Raw genomic sequence first — 14,870 nt, forward strand, 5'->3', positions numbered from 1 at the left:
TCCTCATCACCCCAGGTGGTGCTGGGGAGAAAAGGGCTCTACCTATTTGCTGTTGATCCCCCTTGATGAGCTTTTAGGCAGCCAACAGGTCCCCCGCCTCAGCCTCCTCTTGCTGAGGCTGAATAGGTTCAGGTCCTTCAGTCTCTCCTCATAGGACCTGTCCTGCTGCCCTCTCACCAAGCGGCTGGCCCTCCTCTGAACCCTCTCCAGGCTGACCACATCCCTTTTGAAGTGCGGTGCCCAGTACTGGACACAGTACTCTAACTGCGGCCTGACCAAAGTCGCATAGAGGGGGAGTATCACCTCTCTGTACCGGCTTGAGACGCACCTTTGGATGCATGACAAAGTATGGCTGGCCTTGCTGGCTGCGGTCTGGCACTGGCAGCTTATGTTCATCTTGGAGTCAATAATGACTCCGAGATCCCTTTCCACCTCTGTGCTTTCAAGAAGGGAACTCCCCAGCCTGTATGTATGCTGTGGATTCCTTCTCCCAAGGTACAGCACTTTGGGAGAAGGAAAAATGATCCCCAACTACTTCTCGTCTGCCCATTTTTGTAGTCTGTCTAAATCTAGCTGCAGTCTCTCTCTCCCTTCAAGTGTGTCCACCTCACCCCACATCTTAGTGTCATCAGCAAACTTGGACAGCATGCTTTCCACCCCCTCGTCCAAGTTGCTGATGAAGATATTAAACAGTGCGGGCCTGAGGACAGAGCCCTGGGGTACCCCACTGCTCACATCTCGCCAGGTTGAGTACAACCCATCCACCACTACTCCCTGGGTGTGCCCCTTCAGTCAATTTTTTACCCATCCAACTGTGCAGGCATCAATGCCGCAGTCACTTAATTTATTGATGAGGAGGGGGTGAGAGACAGTGTCAAAGGCCTTCTTAAAGTCTAGAAAGACTATGTCCACAGTGACACCATCATCCAAGGATTTAGCTACTTGGCCGTAAAAGGCAATCAGGTTGGTCTGGCAGGACCTGCCTTTGGTGAACCCATGCTGATTGCCCCTGAGCATGATCTCCCCTGCAGGCCCCCCACAGATATGTTCCTTGATGATCCTCTCCAAGAGCTTCCCGAGCACCGAGGTGAGGCTTACAGGCCTATAATTACTTGGGTCCTCCTTCCTCCCCTGCTTAAAAATAGGGACCACATTAGCCAGTTTCCAATCCCCCGGCACCTGGCCAGATGACCATGAATGCTCATACAGCTGGGCCAAAGGCTCCGCGATGACCCCTGCCAGCTCCCTCAACACCCTTGGGTGGAAGGCATCTGGACCTGCAGATTTAAAAATGTCTAGCCCTTCCAGGAGATCCCCAACTACATCTGCACTGACTGAAGGCTTGATAGAGCTATCCCCAAGATTGTCCCTACCTCTGGTAGGTGGGATATCCCGGTCCCTGTTCAGGAAAACAGAGGCAAAGAAACTGTCAAAAATATCAGCTTTCTTGTCTGGTGTGGCCACCAGATTACCATTTGCGTCTTGCAGGGGCCCTACATTGCCTGGTGCCTTCTTCTTGCTCCCAATGTACTTGAAAAAGGACTTTTTGTTGTCCTTAATCCTGGATGCTAGCCTGAGTTCCATCTCTGCCTTGGCCTTCCTAATAGCCCTCCTATACTCCTGGGCTGAGGAGGAATACTCCTCCTTGGTGACAGTTCCTCCCTTCCACTGGTTTTATGCCTTCCTTTTAGTCCTCAGGCATTGCTGAATGCCCTTGTTGAGCCAAGGGGGTTTCTGAGCACTCTTACCCCAGTTGCTTCTCTCAGGGACTGTTATCCTTTGGGCCTGGAGGATCACCCCCTTAAGGTACGACCATCCCTCGTGGGCTCCCATCTCCTCTACCTTCTGGGCCCTTAGTGCCTCCCCCACTAGTTTCCTAAGCTCACTGAAGTCAGCCCTTCTGAAGTCAAGGGCTTTAGCTTTGGTGTGAGCCCTAGACACCCTGCATTGGATAGTGAAATCCAACAGGTGATGATCGCTATTGCCCAGGTGGTCAAGGACCTGCAGTCCCCTCACCAGGTCATCCCCCGTGGCCAGGACCAAGTCCAGCAAAGCGTTACCCCTAGTGGGGCTGTGCACTTCGTGGATAAGGTGAAGGTCCTGTAATACAGCCAGGAACCTACACGAGCGGTCAGACCTGGCTGTCTGCTCCTCCCAGCAAATGTCTGGGTAGTTTAGGTCACCCATGACAATAACATCCCTTGACCTAACCGCCTCCATAAGCTGACTGGAGAAGTCCTGGTCTAGCTCTTCCCCCTGGTTGGGTGGTCTGTAGTAGACACCCACCGTAAGGTCCCTTTCACCACGCCCCCCTTGTAGTTTGAGGTCCCATCATCTGGCTCATAGAACTCTGCATGGGTTCAGAAATTTGGCAGCAGAACGGTGGCACCACTGCCAAATTTCCAGACCCATGCGGAGCCCAGGTCCCCATGCACTGGATCCAGCATCTGATCCCAGCATGCAGGGCCAGGTGGGCAGAGGGAAGTTGCTGGGCCCTAGGTCCCAATCCTGGAGTACAGGGCTCGATAAGTATTGGTCAGGGGTGACCTAAGAACAGCTATTCTTGAAGTAACAGTTGGAAACCCAGAAGCGTCCCCCTCCCCTGGCTCTCCATGTGGATCACTGGGAGATGACAAGAACTCTGCATCCCAGAGCAGATGATATTGGAGAACTTTATCAGCAGGAGAGTAACAGATTGCTCCAGAGCTGGCTTAGTTATGAAAGAAAAATAAAGGAGCTGAACTAAGTTTATGGAGGGAACAGAATTACAGAAAGTGGAGTTCTAGTTTTCTAGCGAGGGGATGTGATGTGTGGGTTTGTTTGCTCTATAATCTGAGGACAGCTAAGTAGAGGGTGTTTTATTTTTCCCATGCTTCTCAAATTTGTTGTTTGCCACATGGGGCTAGGAAATCATTTTTTCCCCTTACTGTTCCTACAGAGTCAGGGATCTTTTTGTCCTCCTTGGAAGCATTGTGTGTTAACTGCAGCCAAGCCTGAAGATCTTGACTGGGTATACCAATGCTCCAGCTGGTACTAAAATCCAGAGGTTTCTAACTAGAGGGCCTTGCCCTCTCAGGGTCAGATTGATCACATCTGGAATTAGAAAGGAATTTTAACCACAGTCAGATTAGCATAGGCCATGAGGGGTTTTTGCTTTCCTCTATAACAGGGGACATGACCCCCTTCCTTGGGCCATTTTAATGTATTTTAACAGCAATGGGACACTGACAGTGCACCTCACCTGCCACAGGGGCTTTGCCTATGAAAGGTGAGGGTGTTCATGGTGTTGTGTACCATGCAAGCAGCAGGACTCTTCTGTAGTTTGAAAAGCAGTTTTATGGGATGGTTTGGAGAAAGATAATGTTGCTTTGAGCAGGGGGCTGGACAAGATGACCTCTGGAGATCTATTCCAGTCTTACACTTCTATGATTCTATAACACAGGAAATAAGTGTTCCCTGAATTAATTCACGCTTCAAATCCAAAAGAAGTGGATGATCTACATTGTCTCGATTATAAACATTTCCAGTGGTGCAACATACACCACAACTCATTCCTGCACGAGCATCCTTTCTGCTTTTGTCACATTTAATAGCCATTGGATAAAAAAAAAATAAAAATAAAAAAAATGCAGCACTTGGATCTCTTCTGCCATACTTGGGGCAGAAAAAAAGAACAGAGGGCTCCCTCCATTCCAACACAATGCCCATCTTATTATGTCACAGAACATCAGTATCTCTAGCTTATTCGCTCCCAGCCAGTGTACTAGCTTTAACATCAGCTGTGCAAGGGGCTCTTGGTATTGCCTTCGTGTAGGTTTAAATCTTCAATCACTGGGGCCAGGGGGAGGGTGGCCATACAACCTGCTTCTCATTTTCTGGATAAGTGCTCTAACAACTAGGCTACTGAGATGAAAGGTAGGAGGGGATACTTCCCCTCTTTCTAATAACCAGTCACATTTATTCCCCACCCCGACTACCATTTTGGAGACTTGGGATTTACACACTATCCCAGACAGAACAGGACTACAACAGAACATAAATGGCTAGAGTGGATTTGTTGTCAGCATGATCAGAAGGACTTGTTCAATTGCACATTGGGCATAGGATTAAAAAAAAAATCACTAAGTCACCTGAAATCCCAATTTTTGATAAGTGCTATCTAAAGGGGAGCTGGATTTGGTTCAGCAAGTCACCCTTTAACCTTCTTTTTGATAAACTATATATTGTGAGGGGTTAAAGGAGCTCATTCTAAGAATGCCAATCCTTTAATCATGCCTATGGCTCTGAACTCACTCCAATTCATCACCATTTTTCTTGAACTGTCTGTCATCACCACATTGGACAAAACACTCCAATTGCTGCTGTAGTACCAGAATTTCACTCCCCTCTTCTCCCCACATGATCACCTATCTACTTTTACTCAAAATTTCCCCAGTTGGTTTAGCCAAGAATTGCACTAGCTTTTCTAGCCACAACATCACAAATCTCCAGATTATATCCAGATTCCAAAAGGTCTAAATCAGCCATGATTCCGAGTGCTGAGCCAAATTAATCATAATTTAATGTACCCCCCAGAAACACTACCTATCCTATATCTGCTGTAAGGTATATATAAGTAGCTTCAAGAAAAAAAAAAAAAGTGGAAAGCTTAAAGTTTCAGACATCATCATGAGATGTTTTCAACAAGTGATTACAAAATGACTTCACCCATTAGAAGTGCAAGTCCTATTTAACCACATCCTTGGAAGTTTGTGGCCACAAAAAGTCTAGGAATTATTTCTCAACTAAATTTTTTCATACTTACAACAGCATGCATTCCCAAATAAGGGCTACAAGAGGAAAACCAGTTTTAAAATTCTCACTAGGCTAGTCTACATATGCAATTAACACAAGAACTATAAACTCCAGTGCATCTCGCATGGGAGTTCATTGCTCCTGGGTGTTGCGCTTGAACATACACCTGGGACTACAGCATTTTGAGCTGGGTCAGAGCTGCCCCAGGTGGCAGGAAGCCCTGGGGGAGGAAGGTCAGCCTGCCAGCCTAGAGCTGCTCCGACCTGCTCATCCTGTTGTGGAGGGTCTGGCTGGGGTACAAGGATGCTTTAGTGTGAAGTTGGTCAACAGGCATCCCCGCACTACAGCACCTTCATGCCCCAGTCAGCTGTGTCAGCGTCTACATGTGTATTGCTGTGCACTGAAGAACTCCACCATAGGACAGTACTTGTATTACAAGTCCTAACTTGCAGCAGAGTTAATTAGTTTCCTAATAGGGCCGCATGTGTAGAGACTGAGACTTTTCTGCAGAGCTAATTAGGCGGTTCTGCAGTAAATGTCTTATGTAGATGCACTCACTATCAAAGCTGGAGAAAATTTTTCAACCCTTCCTTGCTCTCACAAAACAGCTATTTGGCTTATTTGTTGAAAATTCCCTGAAATGAAGAGACACACTTCCTTGGTTTGGGAATAAGAATGAAGCGTTTAGTCTTAAAATGAAATAGAAAAGCCCAAGAATAAACACTGGAGATGAGAAAGGAAAAGCCATTTTGATTTTATAATGGTATCACTGTTACAACTTTATGATTAAAACCTATAGCTTTTCTTTATTTTAATAACAGATACATGCAAAGAACTCACGGCATCCAAATGTTTTAAAATATGAACTTTAGGCTTATTTGTGTGAATATTATTTTTGCGAGTTCAATAGAAGTAAGTCTTCACCAAGTGTACACAATGATTATGTATTTCTCAAATTCATTTTTTTTTTTGTATAACCAGTCTGTTTCCTACCTGTATTTTCAGGAAAGGTGGGTTCTATGCCAACCCCATGGTCAGAAGGTGCAGCTATCTGGACAGGATCTCTGAGGTAGATTCCACGGTTGTTTCCAACAGTAACAGTAAAGCCTATGTTGTTTGTGAACGATGAATTCTGAATGAGGTAGTCATAGGCTTTATCAACCTAATAGAAAGGACAACATTATTCCAAATGCTTCAGTTTAAAGCCAGAACAGATATAAAAAGCTATACTTCTAGCCTGAAGTTTTTAGCAAGCATAACTACTAGGAATAGTGCACAGCACATGAGATCTGCATTGAGTCACAATGGTTATCTATTATTTTCTGTCAGCAGGTGCTAGCAATATAGCAACACAAAATATATACCATGGCTAAAGATGCCATACAAGAAGAGAAAGGAAGAGCACTTCTTCCCCAAAATTAGATAAAATAGTCTAAAGGTGCATGGTAAAATGTCGAAAAAAAAATCAAAATCTACTTTTCAAAACTGACTAGAACCCTCCAAGATCCAAAAAAAGTGTCTGATCTTAAAGTCTGGCTAATATCATTTTGGATCTGGCCCTAAAAGTTTGAAGTTCCTGTGGAAAAAGGGACCTAGAATATGAGGGAAAACGTTATTTGTTCAATATTAGAACAAGCAGTATAGTAAAAACAGGCAGACACTATTCATTACTGCTCCTTCCCACATTCCAAAATGTCTTGGTTAGGGTTTTAATAAGCAACTTTTTAGAAGTTCTGATAAAGAGCTGGGCTCCCGTGAAATTTCTTCCTAGGTGTTGGATGGGGGGTGAGGGTAGCAGAAAAGCTGCAAGCATAGGAGCAAAGAACTGGAAAGCCATCATTTTCACTCACAACTTTTTATCTTATGAAGTAAAGTAATTCTTTGACTACTTCCCAAACAATGTAAAAATATATGAGATTTCTCAGTAAGAATGTTTTTGGAGCCAGTTTGCCACAGAAAACCGGAACAGAAAAGAGCAAACTCATAAGAAAAATGCGAGCTTGAGGGGATTATGCAGCATCTGTAACAATTTCTCCAACTGACTCAAATTCAAGTTGACCTTTTGAAGTAGATAGTTTCCATTCATTTTTGCTGTCAGGTACCTGGATAATACCATGTCCTTGTGCAAACACTTCTATATTTTCAGCCTTTACAGCAGTATTTTCCAAAGCTCTTCTGACAGAATGAACTGTATAATGAACATTGTTAGCTTTGAGACCTAAAATTAAAAACAAACAATCACAGGATGTACGAGTAGAAAATAGAATATGCAAGTTACTACAGTATTGCTAGATTTAATGTTATACAACTGAACTGTACTGAAAAACAAATTTATTTTTAAAAAGAAAAGAACAGCACACATTACCTGACAGAACTAAAGCAATGCCTCCACATGCATTTGGAGAAGACATAGATGTGCCATTCATAAGCTGAGTTCCTCGTAAAGTCCAGTTAGGGACAGAAGCAATAGCACCTCCTGGTGCACTGATACTTACTCCAAGGGCTCCGTCAGTACTGGAGTTAAAAATATTAAAATCCAGATATTCTTATTTGTGTTATGTAAGTCACAGACATACATCCACCCACCCTTTATAGTAAATCTATCATAATATATTTAAAACAGGTACCTTTAGATTCTAACTTCAGTTTACCTTCCCCAACACACACACCACAACATTCAAAGTAGTATAACCATAAGCAATAAAACTTTCCTTACAGTATGCCATACTACTGTGTTTTCTTACACAACCCACATCTTTCTTTCTTAATGAAAAGAAGAGGCTGAAAATCTGGGTATGCACTGTATATGAGGAAAGATGATAATGCCATTTAGTCACCAGCCCAGGCAGAGAGCAGGGTACTAGCCCTGGGCATTCCTGGGCAGCCTGAGCCATGGGGTTGCTGCAAAGAGGCTGTCTGGAGGTGGAGTTGAACACAGTTTACAGCAGCCCATCTGTCTCTAGCAGCACTGTCAGTAGCTCACAGCAGCTTGAGTCAGAGAGCAGGAAGCCCTAGCTGAAGCAGATAAGACTTTTTTCCCCCCACACCCACTCCAGCTCCAGCTCTCACATGATGCCTCACTCTGCCCAGTGCAACAGATGAAGTTGCTTTATCTCTGATAGTCTCCCACCCTTGTTCCTGCCCTTTTACTTAAGGACCTAGTCCTACTGTCAGGCAGAGCTTGCCTTGAGTTAGGAACAGCAGCTAGGGCAGCTGCTAGGGCATTAATGCAGCAGTAATGCTCCCCAGCCCCTTTGCAGCTGCCAGGGTTTCACTGATGACTACAGTAGGCTTGGCTTCTGTTGTAGACATGTTGCACTATCATAATGAGGGAAGTGAGGTACACAGAAAGCTCATGTGTGGTTTTTTGCATGTTGTAATTTGTTGTATTCAATTACTTAAGGGTATTTTTAAGGAAAAAAATCTTTTCTTCTTCTTTCCCAAGGGCACATGTTATATATGCAGGCATGTTATAGGCAAGAAAATATAATAACCAGACATGTTACTCAAGGTTGGCAACTTAACTATAAAAGCTTTGCTTAGGAGATAAGCTTAGTCTTTACAACATGCATATTTGTCATGTTTAAACTAGCCAGTTTTTACAGATCTATCACAGACTCCAGTTTAGAAGCATAATATTTGGCATCTAAGTTAAGAAATACAGGCAACCAGAAAACTTTTGACAGGGGTCTTGAACGCACGGCCCTGTGAGTCAGATCTGGACCGTTGGTCTTTTCACAGGCTGTGAATGGCAGCATTAACCTGAGGGTTAATCCTAGGGTTCCAGTCACAGGGACTAATACAGCCACTACTTGTCCCCTCACTTTTCTCCTACTGATTTTAGTCTTCAGTAGCAACTAAACCCTGCCCCCCATTTATAGCACTGGGTTCCAGAGCTGCACTGCCTGCTGCCAACTGTTTGATGCTCCTGCTCTATGCTTAACATCTGAGTGCCTAAGAGTTTAAGATTATGCTCACAGTAATTATTTTCCCTTATTAACTTCCAACAAAGATAATAAAGAAAAATAAAGGGGGGATTCAAAACTCAGATCTTACATGTTGTTTGATGTCACTCCCACAACTAACTAAAATTTTAAAGACGATGATCTGTGATAAATTCACAACACAGCACAGGGAGAGGCAACATCTGTCCTGGACTGTTTCAGGGAGTACAGCTGCCTCTTGGGTACCTGTGGTCCTATCTGTGTAATATCAGCTCCAACCCCACCACTTGCTGCTCTATGGGTAGCAGCTCTGCCTACAATTGTTTCAATGCTATAAGCCATAGCATCATCTTGGCATCTTCCTCCCACTCTAACCCTGCTCCAGCATGCTCGTATTCTTAGCCATAGAATTAAGGCCTTTGGACGGCAACCACATACCCCTTTCTGTACTTTGACCACTTTTGGAGCATGATCAACAACCATGATTTCAAGACTGCTTTTGCCTGCTCTAAAAGCAGTGATCAAGTTACTGAAAACCTGCAGCTTCATGTCAGCTTTAAAAAACAAGCAAAAACAGAAATAAAAATAAACTCAAGGAAGTGGCAAGTGGGAAAACATCCCCAAAAAATGTCAGTTTCAAATTCTTTTAGCTGTAAAATGAAATATTGTCTTCAAGGCAGAAATAAAATGCAAATGGTGCATACAAAGCTATCTTCCACTAACCACAGAAATGAAGGAATTGGTAATGGAGGGTGGTAGTGTTCCACATTTCCCTGAAGTAAGAAACTAATGATTTGTGGAAAGGTAGTTTGTTGCCTTTTCCTTTAAGAGCTTAAAATGTCCCGAGCATAAAGAGGTTCAACAAATAGGACTCCCATGCAGGTCACTTCTCACTGCAAAATTACACTTTCCTTCTTCTATTCTTTGAGCAATATTATGATTAAACTAACCATGGAACAAAAGAACTTATGATTTATATAAAAAATACCTAGGTCCTCTAGATGACCAAGTATACTGATTTGCTGGTAATTTCTCTCTCAAGGAATATTCAGCAACCATCATATCAGGCGATACATATGCACCAACACCTATAAAGGAAATATTTCAGTATTCACAGTTTTATATCGATGAGGTATTACAAATAATTTAAGTAATAAACCAAAATAACAGAGTACATCTTTTGCCTATTTTACTATGGAAAATTATATTTTTCTGTAGTTTACAATAGAAGTTGAGAAATACTTAGGTTTTTCTTCTTTGACAAAGCTGTTTGCTCTTTAGAGACTAAATGTGAATGCCAAGCAGCTACTAAGTATAGAAGAAACAACGATGTACTGGGAGCCCATTTCAGTCTACAATCAATTATTAAGAAATGCTTTAATCCAAAGGAGATGGTTGGGGGAGGGAAGAACAACCCTTTTCAGCAGGCTTGCCACAAGTTAGCCCTATACCCTCACCAAGTGCCACTCCAATCTCCTTTCCCTGCTCAGTCTGCTGCTCTGGTTTCTGCTCCCTGTCTGATCTCCTGTTTTCCTTTCTGATTCCTGGCCTATCTGCCACTGTGCTGCCTGTCCCTTCTCAAGTCTGCCGCATGCCACACCCAGAGGTTGCCCATGCCACTTGTGCGGTGCAGCTATATATTAAAATATATTTTATTCAGTTGGAAAGAGTATCCACATTCCAAGTGTTGAATTGTCACATAATAAAGTCCAAGTTTTGTAAAACACCACAAATAGATCCGAAATATTTACTGTCAGCCTTCAGGTCACCCTAAATCAGCCTAAGACATGAGATATGACCTTCCCTGTCTATATTATACTTCCCAAAGTTTCTTATTTGTGAAGAGGAACCCTTATAGGATTCATCCGTAAACTACTAATCTCTTTTTCTGCATTTAATCTATACTTACTAGTAGCAGCAGAGAAAGAAGTACATCATAGAAGTGCTGGAAATAAGGAATTGGGAGACTGCTAAGCTTGATGTCAGCAAGCCAGGAAAGTTCCAATACATTAGAGAAAAGAAAAGGGTCTCAAGACAAGCAGGCCAAAGTTACACCTGGAAGCTTCCCAGTTTACAGGCTTAGGTTGGACTACAAGTAGAAGCTAAATTTAAGACTGACCCTCCCCTCAGTATAAATACTGCTACCGTCTTGATACAATGAGAATACATGCAAAGTCAAGTCTATACAGTTTCAGGTCACGTGCTATAGTGAAATAAGCATCTGAATGAGTGACAACCAAATAATTTACAATATCAGTTTACAACATAGTTCTGAAAACTATTTCCTCTTCGGGGGTCCTTGAAACAGACGTCCTCAACAGTGTTTTTACCTTATTTTTTGCAATCTTTTCAGTCACAAATCTCCAATTTTCATTAGGTCATTATATCAATATTTCTTCATGTAAAAACAAGCACCCCTACATTTGTCCACCTAGATTTTGCTCTCCTGTCCTGGCCATTCAACCTGTCAGAAAGTCTATTTTACAGAAACAAAGCATCGGAACCTAGTCACTCTTTATTACATACAGCCTCCTTCATAAAACTAATTTGATCAATAAACTTACTTAACTTTTAAAATTTCACATGACAAAGGCTTGTAGTCACTGCAACAGTCAGCCTACGCGAAGTGAGATGAGAGTAGGCTACCCTGAAAAACAACTGAGCTACACAGAGTCACTTAATTAGTAGCACAGCAATTTGTTTAGGAGTGGATGAGTGCCTGCAGATTGCAGCTATATTCCCACTGCATCGGCAATGAAAATTCAACTTCTACCCACTAACAAATCAGCTAGTTTAAATTTAAAACACCAGTTAACAAAAGCTGGAGATGGTGTGTTAACTCATTCTGTCTCTCTCTCACAAGATGACAATGAAACAGTTATAACATTCTTAACAGAACCCATAAATTTGGACTCTAGATTCCTACAATACTTAGAAGTTGACTGGTGGTTATTTTCATCTAGAACCAAATGTTTAAATTGATTAGTGATGTTAACTTTTTGTAAGCCTAAGGTCTGTGTGTTAGAATTCTTGGCTGAAATGTACTGCAGCAAGTGGTTTCAATAGCACTTGTTACAAAAGTGATGTTTTATATTGAGAAAAACCAGAGATGCATCATTCCATTGAAAAGTGGCTCAGGGAAAGGTAAAAAGGGTTTGTTTTTTTTAAATTATAGGTTAAATACCTTCATTAAAGATTACAGTATTAGATACATAGTGACAACAGGAAAACAAATTCTGATTCCAGGAATAGCAAGCTGGTGTGTGTGGTAGGTTTTGTAAAAACAGATGCTCCTGCAAATAGCTGTACGGATTCCTATCAGCCCCAGTACGGACCACTCCTGATAAATGCCATAGAATTATTTTAGACCCTAATCGCAAAGCTAGACTTCATTAGGGTTGAAAAGAGGAAATGTATCAGGGTATCTGACCATACAAGGCAGATCTTTTTTGAAACAGCGTTTCAGAACGTTTGGTGTCTGTTCCAAGTCTAATCAAGACACTTCGTATAAGATAAATTAGGATGAAAGTCCACTTTGTTTCTACAAACTACATTTTTAATAGAAACATAACCAAAACATTGAGTAAAGTTATGTCTTTTTAAAGACAGCTGCACTTATGACGCACTTAACAGACTTCTTTTAATAAATTTTGACTAATCTGCAAGGCTTTCCCTTCCCCGGGTATATTAAAAGCTATGTCAAATCCAAATAACCTAGAAAGCACCCTGTATTTTTCTGGATACACAGCAGTCTAGTTACTTATGGTATAAATCCTGTCAAAGGTGGCTGAAGAAACAGTTCCTCATCAAAAGTAAATAGCATACTGCCCATTCAGATTGGACATCAGGTCCTAAACGATAACAAAAACCAAATAATCATTTGCCACACAAATACACGGATAAACGCAATAATTATGCGACTTGTTCAAAGACCTTCATCTCCATGGATATAAAAAAAATTTAGAACCCAGAAGTTTAAATTTAACCTGCTTCAGTCAATGCAAGATATTAACCAGTTAACCAGGTGATTCAAATACAGAGTTTAAAAGGACAGCCATTTGGGTATCCCTTTGAGTACAGTATAACCTCATTATAACAGGCCATGTTTCTAACCAACATAATATTCCTGGCTTTTGACAATCCCAAGGGCAGAATCTGTTTTCATTTGTTTATTTGTTTTTTTTAATAATGATGATGCAGCATACAAATTCTCTTTAAAAAGACTTTTCCTCCCAGGTCTATGGGGGTTCATTATAATAAGGACATACCACAGATATCTTGTAAAAAACTATTTACCTATTACACTAGATGTAGTTCCACCTGGGCATCCTACTGTAGAAAGGCAAGGACCATTATTTCCCGCACTTGAAACATAGATGACATTGTGTTTCCATACAGCTTCATTAATCACTTCACAAATTCTCCTAAAATAAGCATAGAAAACAAGTCATTTAAGCAACAAAACACAATTTCCTTCCTACGGCTGTTAATCCAGACCCCCATGCTATCAATTATTATGTTACTATTTATTTTAACAGGGCCAATTTCATACTAACCTTTTCTTTCCATAAATTACAAAATTTTGCTTAATCTAGCAGCCAAACCTGGAAGGGTAAGCAAATGTAGGGTATAAACTGACCGAAAACCATCACTTTTTAAATTTTAAAGAAGGCCAAGAATTAGCCAGAAAAATGAAACTTTATTCTCAAAGCAAGAGTTTCTGTAGGCACTCCATTTTGTAAAAAGATAAAATTGCAAAGACTTTTTTCCCCCCAAAGACTCAGAGCCTTAAAATACTACCAGCTAGAGATGCACTGACACATCAATCCATACTGTATCGGCACTGATAAAAGGGAAACTGACATTATTGGCAATCAGCTTTTCTTGGCCAAGGTGGCTGATGTCGCTAATAAATGCCATGTATGTGGGCACAGTCGTATGTACATGGCCAGGAATGCAGCCTGGCAGCTTGGAGAGCAGCATCCAGCCGGTTAGTTTGTGGGGGAGAAGCGGCGGGGGGAAGGAAGGCAGACTGAGGCCTCCACAGTGAGGGAGGAAGTAGGGCTGAGGCTACCCAGCCAGAGTGGAGCACAGAATGGGGCTGCGAGCAGTTTGTCTGGGGACATGGGGGGGGGGGCGGCAGCTGCCACCATTGTGCGCATCCCCGGGGGAGGTATGTGCCCCCCAGATCTGTATGCAGACCAAGGGCAGGCTACCACTGTGGGCTGGGGGTTTGGAGGCAATGCCAGGCTCTTCTTGGCGGGGGGCCAGGGCCTGGGTCAGGGCTGCACTCAGGGTAGGCAGAGGCAATGCTGGAAGGGGTGGCTACAGGGTAGGCTACAGCAACCCTAAAATTCACTATGGCCCCCCTGTAATCCTGTCCCTGTGCCACTGCTGCTGCCTATCCCGTTCCGCCCAGCCCCCCACGCCAGGAAAAGCCCGCCATTGTCCCCCAGACCCAGCCCACAGCAGCAGCCTGCCTTCACCCTGCGCAAAGATCCGGGGTGGGGGGGGAGAGGAGGGAGGGAGGGACAGACAACGGACAGACGGACATGCCCATGCCTCCACCTGGGATGCATGCGGCAGCGGCGGCAGGAATTCTACATTAAACTTACTGCGCTTACCCAGAATTTGGCCAGTGAGTGGCTTCTCCATAGCTGTAGTTGACAAGATCACATTTATATTTTATTGCTTCTATCATCTGTTAAAAACAGAGTTTAAACTGATGAAAGATGATAATTTACAGGGTGGAAGAGGTCAGCTGCTTACCCACGACAAAACTATTTATTTCACCTCATTAATAAAAACCATTTGAATTAAGGTAATTTAAAACTGAAGCGCAAGTTTATCTAAATATTTTTTCTCTGTAGCCAGTAAACACACCTTGAAGCCCTACACTCTCATAATGAACCAACTTCTAAATTATATGATCTAGAGAAAGGGTTCACAAACTGTGGTACAAGTAACCCTAGGGGTACACAAGTCATCTCTGGGGGGTACATGGGAGAAATTGTGTAATGGCAGATTTGTTTTATATTAAAATAATTGACATTTAAGGTGCTAAGTGTACACAGGCAGCTTGTAAATCATATGCTGGTAGGTGTACATGGGAAGCTGGTACATCTGGAAGGG

At 42.6% G+C, this 14,870-nt stretch overlaps 1 protein-coding gene across 5 annotated transcripts in view; it reads right to left on the minus strand.

The window, feature by feature from the left end:
- Window positions 1–14,870, minus strand: part of TPP2 (tripeptidyl peptidase 2) — an 88,044-nt gene that overhangs the window by 51,700 nt on the left and 21,474 nt on the right. For all 5 annotated transcript variants that reach the window (XM_014600446.3, XM_006277226.4, XM_014600448.3 and 2 more), the window contains exons 8-13: window positions 14,363–14,439; window positions 13,035–13,162; window positions 9,727–9,826; window positions 7,160–7,308; window positions 6,897–7,012; window positions 5,788–5,956 (exon numbers count right to left, since the gene is read on the minus strand). In XM_014600446.3, the coding sequence (XP_014455932.1) occupies window positions 5,788–5,956; window positions 6,897–7,012; window positions 7,160–7,308; window positions 9,727–9,826; window positions 13,035–13,162; window positions 14,363–14,439 (739 nt within the window). The remainder of the gene's footprint in view (window positions 1–5,787; window positions 5,957–6,896; window positions 7,013–7,159; window positions 7,309–9,726; window positions 9,827–13,034; window positions 13,163–14,362; window positions 14,440–14,870) is intronic.

The sequence above is a fragment of the Alligator mississippiensis genome, chromosome 1, assembly GCF_030867095.1.
Source record: "Alligator mississippiensis isolate rAllMis1 chromosome 1, rAllMis1, whole genome shotgun sequence".
NCBI lineage: Eukaryota > Metazoa > Chordata > Crocodylia > Alligatoridae > Alligator > Alligator mississippiensis.